The sequence below is a fragment of the Hemitrygon akajei genome, chromosome 25 (genome assembly GCF_048418815.1).
Source record: "Hemitrygon akajei chromosome 25, sHemAka1.3, whole genome shotgun sequence".
NCBI lineage: Eukaryota > Metazoa > Chordata > Chondrichthyes > Myliobatiformes > Dasyatidae > Hemitrygon > Hemitrygon akajei.
The window spans coordinates 2,513,725-2,534,843 of NC_133148.1; the positions used below are offsets into that span (position 1 = coordinate 2,513,725).

General features: G+C 55.3%; 1 protein-coding gene across 8 annotated transcripts in view; it reads left to right on the forward strand.

The window, feature by feature from the left end:
* Positions 1-21,119, forward strand: part of LOC140716321 (von Willebrand factor A domain-containing protein 5A-like) — an 88,537-nt gene that overhangs the window by 18,503 nt on the left and 48,915 nt on the right. For all 8 annotated transcript variants that reach the window (XM_073028915.1, XM_073028916.1, XM_073028910.1 and 5 more), the window contains 8 exons: positions 5,601-5,767; positions 7,282-7,396; positions 7,829-7,995; positions 8,140-8,228; positions 16,858-17,002; positions 18,238-18,317; positions 19,564-19,678; positions 20,383-20,541. In XM_073028915.1, the coding sequence (XP_072885016.1) occupies positions 5,601-5,767; positions 7,282-7,396; positions 7,829-7,995; positions 8,140-8,228; positions 16,858-17,002; positions 18,238-18,317; positions 19,564-19,678; positions 20,383-20,541 (1,037 nt within the window). The remainder of the gene's footprint in view (positions 1-5,600; positions 5,768-7,281; positions 7,397-7,828; positions 7,996-8,139; positions 8,229-16,857; positions 17,003-18,237; positions 18,318-19,563; positions 19,679-20,382; positions 20,542-21,119) is intronic.

Genomic DNA, 21,119 nt, shown 5'->3' on the forward strand with positions numbered 1-21,119 from the left:
CATCCCATCACACACTCCCAGGGACAGGGTCAGACACAGGGTGAGGTTCCCTCCACACCGTCCCGTCACACACTCCCAGGGACAGGGTCAGACACAGGGGGAGGCTCCCTCCACACCGTCCCGTCACACACTCCCAGTGACAGGGTCAGACGCAGGGTGAGGCTCCCTCCACACCGTCCCGTCACACACTCCCAGGGACAGGGTGAGGCTCCCTCCACACCGTCCCGTCACACACTCCTGGGGACAGGGTCAGACACAGGGTGAAGCTCCCTCCACACCATCCCGTCACACACTCCCAGGGACAGGGTCAGACACAGGGGGAGGCTCCCTCCACACCGTCCCGTCACACACTCCCGGGGACAGGGTCAGACACAGGGTGAAGCTCCCTCCACACCATCCGGTCACACACTCCCGGGGACAGGGTCAGACACAGGGTGAGGCTCCCTCCACACCGTCCCGTCACACACTCCCGGGGACAGGGTGAGGCTCCCTCCACACCGTCCCATCACACACTCCCAGGGACAGGGTCAGACACAGGGGGAGGCTCCCTCCACACCGTCCCGTCGCACACTCCCAGGGACAGGGTCAGACACGGGGTGAGGCTCCCTCCACACCGTCCCGTCACACACTCCCAGGGGCAGGGTCAGACACGGGGTGAGGCTCCCTCCACACCGTCCCATCACACACTCCCAGGGACAGGGTCAGACACAGGGGGAGGCTCCCTCCACACCATCCAGTCACACACTCCCAGGGACAGGGTCAGACACAGGGTGAGGCTCCCTCCACACCGTCCCGTCACACACACCCAGGGACAGGGTGAGGCTCCCTCCACACCGTCCCATCACACACTCCCAGGGACAGGGTGAGGCTCCCTCCACACCGTCCCATCACACACTCCCAGGGACAGGGTGAGGCTCCCTCCACACCATCCCGTCACACACTCCCAGGGACAGGGTGAGGCTCCCTCCACACCGTCCCGTCACACACTCCCAGGGACAGGGTCAGACACAGGGTGAGGCTCCCTCCACACCGTCCAATCACACACTCCCAGGGACAGGGTCAGACACAGGGTGAGGCACCCTCCACACCGTCCCGACACACACTCCCAGGGGCAGGGTCAGACACAGAGTGAGGCTCCCTCCACCCCGTCCCGTCACACACTCCCAGGGACAGGGTCAGACACAGGGTGAGGCTCCCTCCACACCGTCCCGTCACACACTCCCAGGGACAGGGTCAGACACAGGGGGAGGCTCCCTCCACACCGTCCCGTCACACACTCCCAGGGACAGGGTCAGACACAGGGTGAGGCTCCCTCCACACCGTCCCGTCACACTCTCCCAGGGACAGGGTCAGACACAGGGTGAGGCTCCCTCCACGCCGTCCCGTCACACACTCCCAGTGACAGGGTCAGACACAGGGTGAGGCTCCCTCCATACCGTCCCGTCACACACTCCCAGGGACAGGGTCAGACACAGGGTGAGGCTCCCTCCACACCGTCCCGTCACACTCTCCCAGGGACAGGGTGAGGCTCCCTCCACACCGTCCCATCACACAGTCCCAGTGACAGGGTGAGGCTCCCTCCACACCGTCCCGTCACACTCTCCCAGGGACAGGGTCAGACACAGGGTGAGACTCCCTCCACACCGTCCCATCACACACTCCCAGGGACAGGGTCAGACACAGGGTGAGGCTCCCTCCACACCGTCCCGTCACACACTCCCAGGGACAGGGTCAGACACGGGATGAGGCTCCCTCCACACCGTCCCGTCACACACTCCCAGGGACAGGGTCAGACACGGGGTGAGGATCCCTCCACACCGTCCCGTCACACACTCCCAGGGACAGGGTCAGACACAGGGTGAGGCTCCCTCCACACCGTCCCGTCACACACTCCCAGGGACAGGGTCAGACACAGGATGAGGCTCCCTCCACACCGTCCCGTCACACACTCCCAGGGACAGGGTCAGACATGGGGTGAGGATCCCTCCACACCGTCCCGTCACACACTCCCAGGGACAGGGTCAGACAAAGGGTGAGGCTCCCTCCACACCGTCCCGTCACACACTCCCAGGGACAGGGTCAGACACAGGGGGAGGCTCCCTCCACACCGTCCCGTCACACACTCCCAGGGACAGGGTCAGACACAGGGTGAGGCTCCCTCCACACCGTCCCGTCACACACTCCCAGGGACAGGGTCAGACACAGGGTGAGGCTCCCTCCACGCTGTCCCGTCACACACTCCCAGTGACAGGGTCAGACACAGGGTGAGGCTCCCTCCATACCGTCCCGTCACACACTCCCAGGGACAGGGTCAGACACAGGGTGAGGCTCCCTCCACACTGTCCCGTCACACTCTCCCAGGGACAGGGTGAGGCTCCCTCCACACCGTCCCATCACACAGTCCCAGTGACAGGGTGAGGCTCCCTCCACACTGTCCCGTCACACTCTCCCAGGGACAGGGTCAGACACAGGGTGAGGCTCCCTCCACACCGTCCCGTCACACACACCCAGGGACAGGGTGAGGCTCCCTCCACACCGTCCCATCACACACTCCCAGGGACAGGGTGAGGCTCCCTCCACACCGTCCCATCACACACTCCCAGGGACAGGGTGAGGCTCCCTCCACACCATCCCGTCACACACTCCCAGGGACAGGGTGAGGCTCCCTCCACACCGTCCCATCACACACTCCCAGGGACAGGGTCAGACACAGGGTGAGGCTCCCTCCACACCGTCCCATCACACACTCCCAGGGACAGGGTCAGACACAGGGTGAGGCTCCCTCCACACCGTCCAGTCACACACCCCCAGGGACAGGGTCAGACACGGGGTGAGGCTCTCTCCACACCGTCCCGTCACACACTCCCAGGGACAGGGTCAGACACAGGGTGAGGCTCCCTCCACACCGTCCCGTCACACACTCCCAGGGACATGGTCAGACACAGGGGGAGGCTCCCTCCACACCGTCCCATCACACACTCCCAGGGACAGGGTCAGACACAGGGCGAGGCTCCCTCCACACCGTCCCGTCACACACTCCCAGGGACAGGGTCAGACACAGGGTGAGGCTCCCTCCACGCTGTCCCGTCACACACTCCCAGTGACAGGGTCAGACACAGGGTGAGGCTCCCTCCACACCGTCCCGTCACACACTCCCAGGGACAGGGTCAGACACAGGGTGAGGCTCCCTCCACACCGTCCCGTCACACTCTCCCAGGGACAGGGTGAGGCTCCCTCCACACCGTCCCATCACACAGTCCCAGTGACAGGGTGAGGCTCCCTCCACACCGTCCCGTCACACTCTCCCAGGGACAGGGTCAGACACAGGGTGAGACTCCCTCCACACCGTCCCGTCACACACTCCCAGGGACAGGGTCAGACACGGGCTGAGGCTTCCTCCACACCGTCCCATCACACACTCTCAGAGACAGGGTGAGGCTCCCTCCACACCGTCCCGTCACACACTCCCAGAGACAGGGTCACACACAGTGTGAGGCTCCCTCCACACCGTCCCGTCACACACTCCCAGTGACAGGGTCAGACACAGGGTGAGGATCCCTCCACACCGTCCCGTCACACACTCCCAGGGACAGGGTCAGACACGGGGTGAGGATCCCTCCTCACCGTCCCGTCACACACTCCCAGGGACAGGGTCAGACACAGGGTGAGGCTCCCTCCACACCGTCCCGTCACACACTCCCAGGGACAGGGTCAGACACGGGGTGAGGATCCCTCCTCACCGTCCCGTCACACACTCCCAGGGACAGGGTCAGACACAGGGTGAGGCTCCCTCCACACCGTCCCGTCACACACTCCCAGGGACAGGGTCAGACACGGGGTGAGGCTCCCTCCACACCGTCCCGTCACACACTCCCAGGGACAGGGTCAGACACGGGGTGAGGATCCCTCCTCACCGTCCCGTCACACACTCCCAGGGACAGGGTCAGACACGGGGTGAGGCTCCCTCCACACCGTCCCGTCACACACTCCCAGGGACAGGGTCAGACACGGGGTGAGGATCCCTCCTCACCGTCCCGTCACACACTCCCAGGGACAGGGTCAGACACGGGGTGAGGCTCCCTCCACACCGTCCCGTCACACACTCCCAGGGACAGGGTCAGACACGGGGTGAGGATCCCTCCACACCGTCCCGTCACACACTCCCAGGGACAGGGTCAGACACGGGGTGAGGATCCCTCCACACCGTCCCGTCACACACTCCCAGGGACAGGGTCAGACACAGGGTGAGGCTCCCTCCACGCCGTCCCGTCACACACTCCCAGGGACAGGGTCAGACACAGGGTGAGGCTCCCTCCACGCCGTCCCGTCACACACTCCCAGGGACAGGGTCAGACACAGGGTGAAGCTCCCTCCACGCCGTCCCGTCACACACTCCCAGGGACAGGGTCAGACACAGGGGGAGGCTCCCTCCACGCCGTCCCGTCACACACTCCCAGGGACAGGGTCAGACACAGGGTGAGGCTCCCTCCACGCCGTCCCGTCACACACTCCCAGGGACAGGGTCAGACACAGGGTGAGGCTCCCTCCACGCCGTCCCGTCACACACTCCCAGGGACAGGGTCAGACACAGGGTGAGGCTCCCTCCACGCCGTCCCGTCACACACTCCCAGGGACAGGGTCAGACACAGGGTGAGGCTCCCTCCACGCCGTCCCGTCACACACTCCCAGGGACAGGGTCAGACACAGGGTGAGGCTCCCTCCACGCCGTCCCGTCACACACTCCCAGGGACAGGGTCAGACACAGGGTGAGGCTCCCTCCACGCCGTCCCGTCACACACTCCCAGTGACAGGGTCAGACACAGGGTGAGGCTCCCTCCACGCCGTCCCGTCACACACTCCCAGTGACAGGGTCAGACACAGGGTGAGGCTCCCTCCACGCCGTCCCGTCACACACTCCCAGTGACAGGGTCAGACACAGGGTGAGGCTCCCTCCACGCCGTCCCGTCACACACTCCCAGTGACAGGGTCAGACACAGGGTGAGGCTCCCTCCACGCCGTCCCGTCACACACTCCCAGTGACAGGGTCAGACACAGGGTGAGGCTCCCTCCACACCGTCCCGTCACACACTCCCAGGGACAGGGTCAGACACAGGGTGAGGCTCCCTCCACACCGTCCCATCACACTCTCCCAGGGACAGGGTGAGACTCCCTCCACACCGTCCCATCACACAGTCCCAGTGACAGGGTGAGGCTCCCTCCACACCGTCCCGTCACACACTCCCAGGGATAGGGTCAGACACAGGGTGAGGCTCCCTCCACACCGTCCCGTCACACACTCCCAGGGACAGGGTCAGACACAGGGTGAGGCTCCCTCCACACCGTCCCGTCACACACTCCCAGGGACAGGGTCAGACACGGGGTGAGGATCCCTCCTCACCGTCCCGTCACACACTCCCAGGGACAGGGTCAGACACAGGGTGAGGCTCCCTCCACACCGTCCCGTCACACACTCCCAGGGACAGGGTCAGACACGGGGTGAGGATCCCTCCACACCGTCCCGTCACACACTCCCAAGGACAGGGTCAGACTCCCCCGTTCAGTGCTCTTGAATCTAACGAAACCACCTCCAACTCCCCCAGGCACTCAGGGTCCCTGTATAACCCAGGCCAGTGCCTCCACGGACAAGCCAATCTACACTTTGGAGCTGGAGGCTCATTTCCACAGCCCACATGGGATCTCCCGGATCCAATCCAATTGCCAAGTGACACCCGTGGAATTCCTCAATCCCGACAAGACGTCAGCCAAGGTAAGGAAGGATGTTTCACACCAATATCCATCAGTGGGACAGTGGTCTTGTGGAGGGGAAGTGGGAATAAAGTAACAATTCAACCGGACAGATGGACATCAGATACACTGACTGGTGTCCCTCAGTCCCTCTCCCTCAGGGGGATATCTGTACACTGACCAATGTCCCTCTGCCCCTCTCCCTCAGGGGGATATCTGTACACTGACCCGTGTCCCTCAATCCCTCTCCCTCAGGGGGATATCTGTACACTGACCAGTGTCCCTCAGCCCCTCTCCCTCAGGGGGATATCTGTACGCTGACTGGTGTCTCTCAGTCCCTCTCCCTCAGAGGGATATCTGTACACTGACCGGTGTCCCTCAATCCCTCTCCCTCAGGGGGATATCTGTACACTGACCGGTGTCCCTCAGCCCCTCTCCCTCAGGGGGATATCTGTACACTGACTGGTGTCTCTCAGTCCCTCTCCCTCAGAGGGATATCTGTACACTGACCGGTGTCCCTCAATCCCTCCCCCTCAGGGGGATATCTGTACACTGACCGATGTCCCTCCGTCCCTCTCCCTCGGGGGATATCTGTACACTGACCAGTGTCCCTCAGGGGATATCTGTACACTGACCGGTGTCCCTCAGTCCCTCTCCCTCAGAGGGATATCTGTACACTGACCGGTGTCCCTCAGTCCCTCTCCCACAGGGGGATATCTGTACACTGACTGGTGTCCCTCAGTTCCTCTCCCTCAGGGGGATATCTGTACACTGACCAGTGTCCCTCAGTTCCTCTCCCTCAGGGGGATATCTGTACACTGACTGGTGTCCCTCAGTTCCTCTCCCTCAGGGGGATATCTGTACACTGACCGGTGTCTCTCAGTCCCTCTCACTCAGGGGGATATCTGTACATTGACCAGTGTCCCTCAGTCCCTCTCCCTCAGGGGGATATCTGTACACTGACCGGTGTCCCTCAGTCCCTCTCCCTCAGGGGGATATCTGATCACTGACTGATGTCCCTCAGTCTCTCTCCCTCAGGGAGATATCTGTACACTGACCGGTGTCCCTGTGTCCCTCTCCCTCAGAGGGATATCTGTACACTGACTGGTGTCCCTCAGTCCCTCTCCCTCAGGGGGATATCTGTACACTGACTGGTGTCCCTCAGTCCCTCTCACTCAGAGGGATATCTGTAAACTGACTGGTGTCCCTCAGTCCCTCTCCTTCGGGGATATCTGTACACTGACCGGTGTCCCTCAGTCCCTCTCCCTCAGGGTGATATCTGTACACTGACTGGTGTCTCTCAGTCCCTCTCACTCAGGGGGATATCTGTACACTGACTGGTGTCCCTCAGTCCCTCTCCCTCAGGGGGATATCTGTACACTGACTGGTGTCCCTCAGTCCCTCTCCCTCAGGGGGATATCTGTACACTGACTAGTGTCCCTCAGTCCCTCTCCCTGAAGGGGAGTTTCTGGTGACTCTCTGTCCCCTCCTGTTCTGCTCTGTGTTCTGACCCTGTGTTGTGATCCCCATTTCCAGCTCTCCCTGGTGAAGGGTCACGGTTTCGACAGGGACGTCGAGCTCTTGATGTTCTCCGAGAAGGTCCATGAACCGAGTGCCATCCTCGAGGGAGGACTGGGGTCTGCTGCTCCAGGTGGGGGCTTCTCTGGGAAGGCGAATGTGTCCCATTATTGTGGGGGTGGCTGTTGGAGTAGGGTTGTATGGGGTGAGAGGGGAGTGGGAACGTATGGGATGGGGCTGGAAGGGCGGATGGGAAGTGAGAGAGGGCAGGTGTATTGTGGGATGGAGTTTAGGATGGGGGAAGGGGTTTGGGACGTTGGTCAGATGGGGTGTGGGGGTGATGGGAAAGGTTGGGGTGGACGGTGATTTTTTGTGAATTTGCCCATGTAGGGTGTGTGATGGAGCTCTGATGGGGTTAGGAGGGATTGGGATGGGGGTGTGAGATGCAGGGTGGGGATGGGAGGTGGCCGGATGAGTCCTGTGCTCCTAGATAACCAGTACTGATTGGGTCATTTGGGAAGAGTCCCCTCCTCCCCCCTGACACGCTCCTCTTGCCCCAACACAGGGACTCTGATGGCCGACCCCACTGTCATGGTGAATCTCTTCCCCCGATTTCCCGAGGATCGCCAGGACGTGCCGGCAGGCGAGTTCATCTTCCTCATGGATAGGTCGGGCAGTATGGGAATGCTGATGTCCCACGGAAACTCCAGGTCCCGGATCCAGTGTGCCAAGGTAAATCCGGCCCGGGATGCAGAGGGAATCAGTCGTGCGGGCCTATGGGACCGAGGGTCTGTTTCGATTTTCCGGCCGGGATGTGGAGTTGTGGGAATGCCCGGGAGAGTCTTCAGGACTGACAAGTTCTCTTCCCCCCCACAGGACACGCTGCTCCTGCTCCTCAAGAGCCTTCCCATGGGATGTTTCTTCAACATTTACGGATTTGGGAGCCACTTCACCTCGTTCTTCCCGTAAGTGGGGACTTTCATCCCGGGGCCGGGAACTTGAGGGCCAGAAATCCCGGGTAGAACCTGACCCAACCGTTTCCCATTTTGGTTCATTCAAGCCCCATGTGTGCCGCCCAATGCAGCCACCTTCGCCACCCCCCCCACCTCGCCACCCCCCCCACCTCGCCACCCCCCCCCACCTCGCCACCCCCCCCACCTTCGCCACCCCCCCCACCTCGCCACCCCCCCCCACCTCGCCACCCCCCCCCACCTTCGCCACCCCCCCCACCTTCGCCACCCCCCCCCCACCTCGCCACCACTCCCTGTATAAAATGCGTGCAGGGAGAATTGGTAAAAATAAAACTGCAAATAATCTTCATAACGTCGAGTAGTTATTAGTCTGGTGAGTGATTTGCTCCGAGTCGCCCAGCAGCATTGGCCACTGAGTCCAGAATTACTAGCACATTAACCACACTGCTTGTTGTCTTCATCGGCCAGCAGGAGCTCAGTTTCAATGGCTGGTGTGTACCCACTTTCATTTACCGTCTTCTTTCACTGCTGATTCAGTCATTAAACGTTCAAAGTTACAAAGTACATCTTTTATCAAAATATATACAGTGGAATGCAAAAGTTTGGGCACCCCGGTCAAAATTTCTGTTACTGTGAATAGCTAAGCAAATAAGAGATGACCTGATTTCCAAAAGGCATAAAGTTAAAGATGACACATTCCTTTAATATTTTAAGCAAGATTGCTTTTTTTATTCCCATTTTTTACAGTTTCAAAATAACAAAATAGGAAAAGGGCCCGAAGCAAAAGTTTGGGCACCCTGCATTGTCAGTACTTAGTAACACCCCCTTTGGCAAGTATCACAGCTTGTAAATGCTTTCTGTAGCCAGCTCAGAGTCTTTCCATTCTTGTTTCGCCCATTCTTCCTTGCAGAAGATTTCCAGTTCTCTGAGATTCTTGGGCTGTCTTGCATGCACTGCTCTTTTAAGGTCTATCCACAGATTTTCGATGATGTCAGGGGATTGTGAGGACCGTATGTTGCTTAACAGCTGGAGAGGTGTTATTTTACTGAAATTCTGCACCCTTTTTTCTCCAAACATACCTTTGCTCATTGGGCCAAAATGTTCTATTTAACTTCATCACTCCACAGGACTTGTTTCCAAAATGTATCAGGCCTGTTTAGATGTTCCTTTGCAAACTTCTGATGCTGAATTTTGTAGTTAGGACACAGGAAAGATTTTCTTCTGATGACTCGTCCATGAAGGTCATATTTGTGCAGGTGTCGCTGCACAGTAGAACAGTGCACCACCACTCCAGACGCTGCTAAATCTTCCTGAAGGTCTTTTGCAGTCAAACGGGGGTTTTGATTTGCCTTTCTAGCAATCCTACGAGCAGTTCTCTTGGAAAGTTTTCTTGGTCTTCCAGCCCTCAACTTGATGTCCACCGTTCCTGTTAACTGCCATTTCTTAATCGCATTACGAACTGAGGAAACGGCTACCTGAAAACGCTTTGCTATCTTCTTTTAGCCTTCTCCTGATTTGTGGGCACCACTTATTTTAATTTTCAGAGTGCTAGGCAGTTGCTTAGAGGAGCCCATGGCTGCTGACTGTTGGGACACGGTTTGAGGAGTCAGGGTATTTATAAAGCTTTGAAATTTGCATCACCTGGCCTTTCCTAACGATGACTGTGAACAAGCCATAGCCCTAACAAGCTAATTAAGGTCTGAGACCTTGGTAAAAGTTATCTGAGAGCTCAAATCTCTTGGGGTGTCCAAACTTTTGAATCCTGCTGCTTTCCTTTTTTTCACTCTAAAATTGTACAAAACAAAAATAATACACGAATCTTGCTTAAAATGTTGAAAAGAATGTTTCATCGTTAATTTTATGACCTCTGGAGATCAGTTCATCTTCTACTTACCTAACTATTCACAGTAACAGAAATTTTGACCTCGGCTGCCCAAACATTTGCATGCCACTGTATTCATGAAACAGCCCCTGAGATTTGTCTTTCCACAGTCACAAAACAAAGAAAACTATGGAACCCGTTCACAGTAAAACATCAAACCTCACCCCCCCCCCCCCCACGCCCATCCGTAATTAGATTAAATCACGTAAGCTGCAGAAAAAGATGAGCCAAAAACAGTGAATATAAAACACAAACTCAATAGAGTCCAGGCGTCATAACGTGATCTACAGAGTCCAGGCGTCATAACGTGATCTACAGAGTCCAGGCGTCATAACGTGATCTATCGAGTCCAGGCATCATAACCTGATCTATAGAGTCCAATGCAGAAACCGCATCGATTAACTTTGCACGAGACCCAGGACTCCAGCACAATTCTCCAGCAGCATTGAGCAGACCATTCGAGCGTAGACACTTTCCTTCAGGAGCAGTCAGTGAGAGACTGTCACACAGAGACACCGAGAGACTGTCACACAGAGACACAGAGAGACTGTCACACAGAGACACCAAGAGACTGTCACACCGAGACACCGAGAGACTGTCACACCGAGACACCGAGAGACTGTCACACAGAGACACCGAGAGACTGTCACACTGAGAGACTGTCACACAGAGACACTGAGAGACTGTCACACAGAGACACCGAGAGACTGTCACACCGAGACACCGAGAGACTGTCACACCGAGACACCGAGAGACTGTCACACAGAGACACTGAGAGACTGACACACAGAGAGACTGAGAGACTGTCACACAAAGACACCGAGAGACTGTCACACAGAGACACAGAGAGACTGTCACACAGAGACACTGAGAGACTGTCACGCAGAGACACAGAGAGACTGTCACACAAAGACACCGAGAGACTGTCACACAAAGACACCGAGAGACTGTCACTCAGAGACACTGAGACTGTCACACAGAGACACCGAGAGACTGTCACACAGAGACACAGAGAGACTGTCACACAGAGACACCGAGAGACTGTCACACAGAGACACTGAGAGACTGTCACACAGAGACACAGAGAGACTGTCACACAGAGACACAGAGAGACTGTCACACAGAGACACCGAGAGACTGTCACTCAGAGACACCGAGAGACTGTCACACAAAGACACAGAGAGACTGTTACACAAAGACACAGTGAGACTGTCACTCAGAGACACCGAGAGACTGTCACACAGAGACACTGAGAGACTGTCACACAGAGACACAGAGAGACTGTCACACAGAGACACCGAGAGACTGTCACACAAAGACACCGAGAGACTGTTACACAAAGACACCGAGAGACTGTCACTCAGAGACACAGAGAGACTGTCACACAAAGACACCGAGAGACTGTCACACAGAGACACAGAGAGACTGTCACACAGAGACACCGAGAGACTGTCACACAGAGACACTGAGAGACTGACACACTGAGAGACTGAGAGACTGTCACACAAAGACACAGAGAGACTGTCACACAGAGACACAGAGAGACTGTCACACAGAGACACAGAGAGACTGTCACACAGAGACACTGAGAGACTGACACACTGAGAGACTGAGAGACTGTCACACAAAGACACAGAGAGACTGTCACACAGAGACACAGAGAGACTGTCACACAGAGACACCGAGAGACTGTCACACAGAGACACTGAGAGACTGTCACACAAAGACACCGAGAGACTGTCACTCAGAGACACTGAGACTGTCACACAGAGACACCGAGAGACTGTCACACAGAGACACAGAGAGACTGTCACACAAAGACACCGAGAGACTGTCACACAGAGACACAGAGAGACTGTCACACAGAGACACAGAGAGACTGTTACACAAAGACACCGAGAGACTGTCACTCAGAGACACAGAGAGACTGTCACACAAAGACACCGAGAGACTGTCACACAGAGACACAGAGAGACTGTCACACAAAGACACCGAGAGACTGTCACACAGAGACACAGAGAGACTGTCACACAGAGACACAGAGAGACTGTCACACAAAGACACCGAGAGACTGTCACACAAAGACACCGAGAGACTGTCACACCGAGAGACACCGAGAGACTGTCACACAAAGACACCGAGAGACTGTCACACAAAGACACCGAGAGACTGTCACACAGAGACACCGAGAGACTGTCACTCAAAGACACCGAGAGACTGTCACACAAAGACACTGAGAGACTGTCACGCAGAGAGACCGAGAGACTGTCACACAGAGACACCGAGAGACTGTCACACAGAGACACCGAGAGACTGTCACACAAAGACACCGAGAGACTGTCACACAGAGACACCGAGAGACTGTCACACAGAGACACCGAGAGACTGTCACACTGAGAGACTGTCACACAGACACCGAGAGACTGTCACACTGAGAGACTGTCACACTGAGAGACTGAGAGACTGTCACACAGAGACACTGAGAGACTGTCACACAGAGACACAGTGAGACTGTCACTCAGAGACATAGAGAGACTGTCACACAGAGACACAGAGAGACTGTCACACAGAGACATAGAGAGACTGTCACACAGAGACATAGAGAGACTGTCACACAGAGACATAGAGAGACTGTCACACAGAGACATAGAGAGACTGTCACACAGAGACATAGAGAGACTGTCACACAGAGACACAGAGAGACTGTCACACAGAGACATAGAGAGACTGTCACACAGAGACATAGAGAGACTGTCACACAGAGACACAGAGAGACTGTCACACAGAGACACAGAGAGACTGTCACACAGAGACACCGAGAGACTGTCACACCGAGACACCGAGAGACTGTCACACCGAGACACCGAGAGACTGTCACACAGAGACACAGAGAGACTGTCACACAAAGACACAGTGAGACTGTCACTCAGAGACACCGAGAGACTGTCACTCAGAGACACCGAGAGACTGTCACACAAAGACACCGAGAGACTGTCACTCAAAGACACCGAGAGACTGTCACACAAAGACACAGAGAGACTGTCACTCAGAGACACTGAGAGACTGTCACACAGAGACACCGAGAGACTGTCACACAAAGACACCGAGAGACTGTCACTCAAAGACACCGAGAGACTGTCACACAAAGACACAGAGAGACTGTCACTCAGAGACACCGAGAGACTGTCACACAAAGACACCGAGAGACTGTCACACAGAGAGACTGTCACTCAGAGACACCGAGAGACTGTCACACAGAGACACTGAGAGACTGTCACACAGAGACACTGAGAGACTGTCACACAAAGACACAGAGAGACTGTCACTCAGAGACACCGAGAGACTGTCACACAGAGACACCGAGAGACTGTCACACAGAGACACCGAGAGACTGTCACACAAAGACACAGAGAGACTGTCACTCAGAGACACTGAGAGACTGTCACACAGAGACACCGAGAGACTGTCACACAGAGACACCGAGAGACTGTCACACAGAGAGACTGTCACTCAGAGACACCGAGAGACTGTCACACAGAGACACTGAGAGACTGTCACACAAAGACACCGAGAGACTGTCACACAGAGACACCGAGAGACTGTCACACTGAGAGACTGTCACACAGAGACACTGAGAGACTGTCACTCAAAGACACCGAGAGACTGTCACACAAAGACACCGAGAGACTGTCACACAAAGACACCGAGAGACTGTCACACAAAGACACCGAGAGACTGTCACTCAAAGACACCGAGAGACTGTCACACAAAGACACCGAGAGACTGTCACTCAAAGACACCGAGAGACTGTCACACAAAGACACCGAGAGACTGTCACACAAAGACACCGAGAGACTGTCACACCGAGAGACTGTCACGCAAAGACACCGAGAGACTGTCACACAGAGACACCGAGAGACTGTCACACAGACACTGAGAGACTGTCACACAAAGACACCGAGAGACTGTCACACAAAGACACCGAGAGACTGTCACACAAAGACACCGAGAGACTGTCACACAAAGACACCGAGAGACTGTCACACAAAGACACCGAGAGACTGTCACACCGAGAGACTGTCACGCAAAGACACCGAGAGACTGTCACACAGAGACACCGAGAGACTGTCACACCGAGACACCGAGAGACTGTCACACCGAGAGACTGTCACACAGAGACACCGAGAGACTGTCACACAAAGACACCGAGAGACTGTCACTCAAAGACACCGAGAGACTGTCACACCGAGACACCGAGAGACTGTCACACCGAGAGACTGTCACACAGAGACACCGAGAGACTGTCACACAAAGACACCGAGAGACTGTCACACCGAGACACCGAGAGACTGTCACACAGAGACACTGAGAGACTGTCACACAGAGACACCGAGAGACTGTCACACCGAGACACCGAGAGACTGTCACACCGAGAGACTGTCACACAGAGACACCGAGAGACTGTCACACAAAGACACCGAGAGACTGTCACTCAAAGACACTGAGACTGTCACACAGAGACACAGAGAGACTGTCACTCAAAGACACCGAGAGACTGTCACACAAAGACACCGAGAGACTGTCACTCAAAGACACCGAGAGACTGTCACACAAAGACACCGAGAGACTGTCACACAAAGACACCGAGAGACTGTCACACAAAGACACCGAGAGACTGTCACACCGAGAGACTGTCACGCAAAGACACCGAGAGACTGTCACACAGAGACACCGAGAGACTGTCACACAGAGACACAGAGAGACTGTCACACAAAGACACTGAGAGACTGTCACACAAAGACACCGAGAGACTGTCACGCAAAGACACTGAGAGACTGTCACACAAAGACACCGAGAGACTGTCACACAGAGACACAGAGAGACTGTCACACAAAGACACCGAGAGACTGTCACACAAAGACACCGAGAGACTGTCACGCAAAGACACTGAGAGACTGTCACACAAAGACACCGAGAGACTGTCACACAGAGACACCGAGAGACTGTCACACAGAGACACAGAGAGACTGTCACACAAAGACACTGAGAGACTGTCACACAGAGACACCGAGAGACTGTCACACAGAGACACTGAGAGACTGTCACACAAAGACACTGAGAGACTGTCACACAGAGACACCGAGAGACCGTCACACAGAGACACCGAGAGACTGTCACACCGAGAGACTGTCACACAGAGACACAGAGAGACTGTCACACAAAGACACCGAGAGACTGTCACTCAGAGACACAGAGAGACTGTCACTCAGAGACACCGAGAGACTGTCACTCAGAGACACCGAGAGACTGTCACGCAGAGACACCGAGAGACTGTCACACAAAGACACCTACCTCTGATGGCAGCGAGCGAGAGGGCAGTAAACATCGTTGAGTACCCACTTGCCTTCTGTTGAGAAGCAGGCTGGACAGCTCGAGTTAATTTCACACAACAGTTAACAAAACTATTTGCTGTAATGTGTCTTATCAGCCTCCCTGAGATGTGGAGCTCCCGGCAGTGACATGGGACGCCCTGTCACTACTTTGAATGGATTTCGTTTCAATTTCTTGTTTGGTGTTGCCCTGAAGACCAGAGGAAGAGCTTAGGCCACGGTACGCCTTCCTTGTGATTCTCAGTCAGTCACCGTCTGGACACTCCATTCATTTGTCTGGCTTGTCCTGATGACTCTGGGTGACGTGGACAATGAAACAAACATTCAATGTTCATCTGTCGACATAGTTCCTGTCAAACTCTCCCAGTGAAATGTGATCCTTAGTCATGGTCGATGTGACACAGCAATTCCCACCTTGAGATATAGTCCTGGATGAGAGGTTTTGTGTGTGTGTGTGTGTGTGTGTGTGTGTGTGTGTGTGTGTGTGTGTGTGTGTGTGTGTGTGTGTGTGTGTGTGTGTGTGTGTGTGTGTGTGTGTGTGTGTGTGTGTGTGTGTGTGTGTGTGTGTGAGAGAGAGCAGCTTTCCTTGCTGTGGCTGTTGACTCGTAGCAATGACTGTTGACCCATGGTCAGAGACTGTTGATCTTAACTGTGATGATCTTATTCCCATTTCAATATCCTTGTTCCAATTGTTTGGTGGCTTGTAAAACCTCACTATATCGAAAACTCCAATTCATTTTGGCACCTTTCCCATTTTTGCAATATCTGGTCTTAAGTCATCCATGAAAAGTTGACATTTCATTAGATTCAACCTTTGGCCTTTGTCTATATTCAATCTCCTGTAATACTTAATTCATCCGAACTTTTATCAGTTGGATCGAAATATCTCTGGCTTGTTTCAAAATATTATTGGATTACAATCAGAAGATCACAGGATTGCAAAGAACAGTTTTCTTTTCTCATTGGATTTCAGTCTAAATATTTTGTACACGTCAGATTACAGAGTCTGTTAGGTACTCCACTGCTTAGTAAGAATTTGAGTGCATTGTAAATTCTAGTGGCCAGGATAGCAATGTAAAGAGTAAGAGAGCTTTCCTTCAGTCTTAAAGCTGCACTAGATCAGGGCTTTCCCCACCTGGGGTCCATGGCATAAATAAACTTGGGAACCTTTGTACTAGATGGTATATTGAAGCAATATCTAGATGATTTGAACTGCTGGGAGATGCTCCCCGACCTGTTCTGTCAGCCCCACTTCTCCGCGCTAACCCCATCCCCTCTGCTCCCTTCCGATGTCTGTCTTGGACGGAGTTGTCATGTTGTTGTCGGATTACCTCCCCCTCAACCTGCACAGGAAGAGTGTTGAGTACAATCAGACCTCCATGCAGGAAGCACTGTCTCAGCTGAAGGAGATCGATGCGGATATGGGTGGGACAGAGATCCTGCAGCCCCTATCGACCATCTACACAACACCCTGCGTGCCAGGACACCCACGACAGGTAAAGTGCATCGTCACCCCTCCCTGTGGTTCACCCGAGAGACGGAGAGACTGAAAGGGTGGAAGAGGAGGAGAGAGCGAGAGGGAGGAACTGAGGTGGGGGGAGTGAAGGACTGAGAGTGTGAGACATGAGGGAATGTGAGAAGCGGCAGATGGGAGAAGAGTTCAGGGAGTGAGGGAAGGATGGAGATGGGAGAGGAGTTGAGGGAGTGAGGGAAGGAAGGAGATGGGAGAGGAGTTGAGGGAGTGAGGGGAGGAAGGAGATGGGAGAGAAGTTGAGCGAGTGAGGGGAGGAAGGAGATGGGAGAGGAGTGAGTGAGGGAAGGAAGGAAGGAGATGGGAGAGGAGTTGAGTGAGTGACGGAAGGAAGGAGATGGGAGAGGAGTTGAGTGAGGGAAGGAAGGAGATGGCTGGGAGGGAGAGAACAAGAGTGCGGATGAGAGGAACGGTGAAGAGAGAATGTGAGTGGAGAACGAGAGAGAGAGAATGGGGGGATGAGAAAGAGTATCGCAATTAGACAAACGAGACAGAAAATAGGGAACCTGAGGGATGAGAAAGAGAGAGCGTGAGAAGAAGGGAATTAGAGAGGGAACAGATGAGAGAAATTAAACAAAGGGGGGTAATCAGAGACTTGGGCAAGAAAAAGTGTGAATGGGGAAGGAGAGAGGGGGGAGTAAGAGGGACAGAAAGGAAGGAATGTGACGGGGGTGTGGGGGAGAAATAATAAGAGGTGGTGAGTGAGGGTAACACTGTAGGAAATGTGTGCTGGCACTGGGGGGACTGCAGAGGAGATTCACCAGGACTGTACCAGGGACAGAGTGTCTTGGTGATGAGGAGAAAGGTTGGTCTGTCTCCCCAGGGTGGAGGATGATACAAGGGAACATGACTGAGGTTTAGAAAATCATGAGGTGTATAGACAGGAAACTTTCCCTCACATCAGAAGTAGGTAAAACTGGAGGCTGTTGATGTTGGACGGGGGGTGTGGAAGAGATTTAGAGGGAATCTGAGAGGACATTCTTCAGAGAGGAGCAAGGCCCTGGGACAAAGGAGAGTGTGCAGTTACTGATGGCATTTACAAAATGTGCAGCCGAGCTCCTGTGTTGTCTTGGTACAGAAGGTGACAGTTACTGGAAGATGCAAACAATATGGATAGGTGCTCTATAGTCAGTATGGATACAATGGGCAGAATGGCCTGGGTCTTTCCAGGATAACTCTGACTCTCTGCCTCTCTCCTAGCTCTTTGTGTTCACGGACGGTGAGGTGTTCAACACCAAGCAGGTGCTGGCTGAGGTTCAGAAGAACAGCCCCAGCCACAGGTGAGAGGTGTAGGGGTAAGGAGGGTTTGCTGTCCCTGACACAACCCAGACAGACTCCCTCTCTATCTCCTCCAAACCTCCCCTCCAACTTGTCCTGGCCTGCCCCTCAAACCTGTCCTCACCTGCTGCTCCAAATTGTCCCCTCCTACCCCCCAACTCGTCCCGACCTCACCCTCTCCCACCCCTCATCCCCAACTCACCTTCTCCCTTGCCATCATCCCCACCTCACCTTCCCACTCCACTTCATCCCCACCTCACTCTTTCCCGCCGCTCATCCCACCTCACCCTCTACCACACCTCATCCCACCTCACCCTCTACCACACCTCACCCTCTCCCACCCCTCGTCCTCACATCATCCTTTCCCCCGTCGTCCTCACCTCACTCTCTCCTCCTTGACCCCACCTCCCCCTCCCCCTCATCTTACCCTCTCCCTCCCCCTTTATCCCATCTCTCTCTCTCCTTCCCCTCATCCCCACTTCAACCTCCCACTGCTCATCGTCCCCACCTCACCCTCTCTCACCCCTCATCCCACCACTCCCTCTCCCTCCCCTTTGTCCCTTCCTCACCCTCTACCTTTCCCTCCCCCTTGTCCCCACCTCAACTTCCCACTCCCCTCTCCCTACCCCTCATCCCGATCTCATCTTGTCTCTCCCCTTCCCCCTTGTCCCCACCTCGTTCCCTCTCTCCCCTTCCCCCTTGTCCCCACCTCATCCTCTCCCTCCCCTGTCACCACTTCACACTCTTCCACCCCTCGTCCCCACATCAGCCTCCCACTCTCCCTCATCCCCACCTCCTTCCCACACATTCAGCTCCCATTCCCCAATCGTCTCCTTGTCCCCCATTCTTTGTCAGTCCTCCACCTCTCCTCTTCTCCCACCCCTTTCTCCTCCACATCCGTCTCTTCCACCTTAACTTTTTCTACTGCTCTCACCAACTGCCTCAACTGCCATCTTTTCCCAATTATCCCGCCCCATAATATTTTCTTATTCCTCTTCCACCCCCAGTATTCTGCAGGTTCCCTCCACCTTTTCTCTTCCATCCTTTCCCTCTCTCCTTTGACTCCCCTGCCCCTCAATCCCATTCCCATTTGGAGCGAACTATCACCAGAGATTTCTTCAGCCCCACTGTGTGGACAGCAACGTTGGACTGAAGCAATGGTAGCAACATTTCCCATAATGCAAAGTGGCTGAGAAACCCATCTATTGCTGAAAGTAAACCATGGCGGTTCACCATCCCGTTCTCCAGGTGCTTTTCCTTCGGGATTGGTGAGGGGGCCTCCACAGCGCTGATCAAAGGCATCGCCAAGGCGGCCAGCGGGAGTTACGAATTCATCACCGGGAAAGACAGGATGGAGCCCAAGGTACTGAGACAGGGGCAGGGTGGGAAACCCTGTGGTGGTGGTGGGGTGGGGGGGGGGGGGTGATGTCGGGATGCTCTTATTGGGGGTAGGACCTTGGGTGTGGGGGAGCCTGGAATGGTGCGGGGGGGGGGGGTCACCCCCCCGGAAATGTACAGGGAAGACCAGCAGGCACAGCGGTGAGGACCAGTGTCTCTCAGCGCCTGATCTCGGAATCCCGGGTTCGATCCCAACCTCCGCCACTGTGGGTGTGTGTGAGAGAATGTGTGTCTATGAGGGAGCGGGGCTGTGCCTTGGACAGGGAGTGAGATTGACCCTCCCAGGACTCAGAGATGTGCAGGTTGATGGGTTAACTCCCCAGTGTGAACTCCCCATTCCTCCTGCCCACCCCCCAAGGGGTGAATTCAGAGTGTTTCTGTGCTGAATCTTCATGTGATTTGGGGGACGAGAAGGAGACACTCTAGAACTCTGAGGTGGGGCCAAGGAAACAACACTCTGATCAGACTGTGCCTGACCCTAGAGCTGAAGACACACTGAGAGTAGGTGGGACACGGAGTCATCCTGGTGAGCTGGCCCCTAACCCTGGGTGGGGTCTGAGGAAGAATGGACCGGGCACTGAAGGGGGTCTCTGAAACACCTGGGGAGTGTAGGAATCACGAGATGGGACGGAGCCTGCAGAAGTGTTGATCTCTTCCTGTCCCCCACAGGTTCTCCGGACCCTGAAGTACGCCCTGCAACCCAGCGGGACAGGGCTGAGCCTCAGCTGGGACCTGCCCCCAGGGGTAGAGGCCGTTCTGATGTCACCCCTCCCCAGCATGCTCTTCAACCAGCAGAAAACCATCGTCTACGCCCAGCTGAAGGGGCAGGTGAGGGTCAGGCGTGGGGAGACGGGGACTGCTGGTGTGCATTAAGGTAAAAGTAGGGTCACCTCCCCTCTGTGTTTTCCCAGGAGTCTCTCTTTCAGGGACCCTTGTTAAAGGGGAACTCTCCTCATCACAGATCCATGTTAAAGTGGGAGTCTTTTTCTATCCAGGACTTCTGTTAAAGAGGAGATATTTGACCAGGACCCCTGTTAAAGAGGGGATCTATCTTTGTCTGGGACCCCTATGAAAGGGGAGTTCCTCTCCATCAGACACCACTGTTAAAGGGTGTGTCTCCCTGTTGGAACCCCGGATAATTGGGGGTGTCTCTCTGTTGGGACCCCAGTTAATCAGCTGTGTGTCTCTGTTGGGACCCCAGTTAATGGGGAGTCTCCCCCCACCAGGTATCCCTGTTAAACAGGGAGTCCCGTTAAAGTGGTTCTTTCTCCATTGGGGTCTCCTGTTATGGGGGAGTCTCTCTTTGTCAGAGACCCATGTTAAAGGGGGAGGGGGTCTCTCTGTTGGGGATCCCATTTGAAGAGGGTCTCTCTCCATCAGGGAATCCTGTTACGGAGGTGGGGGTA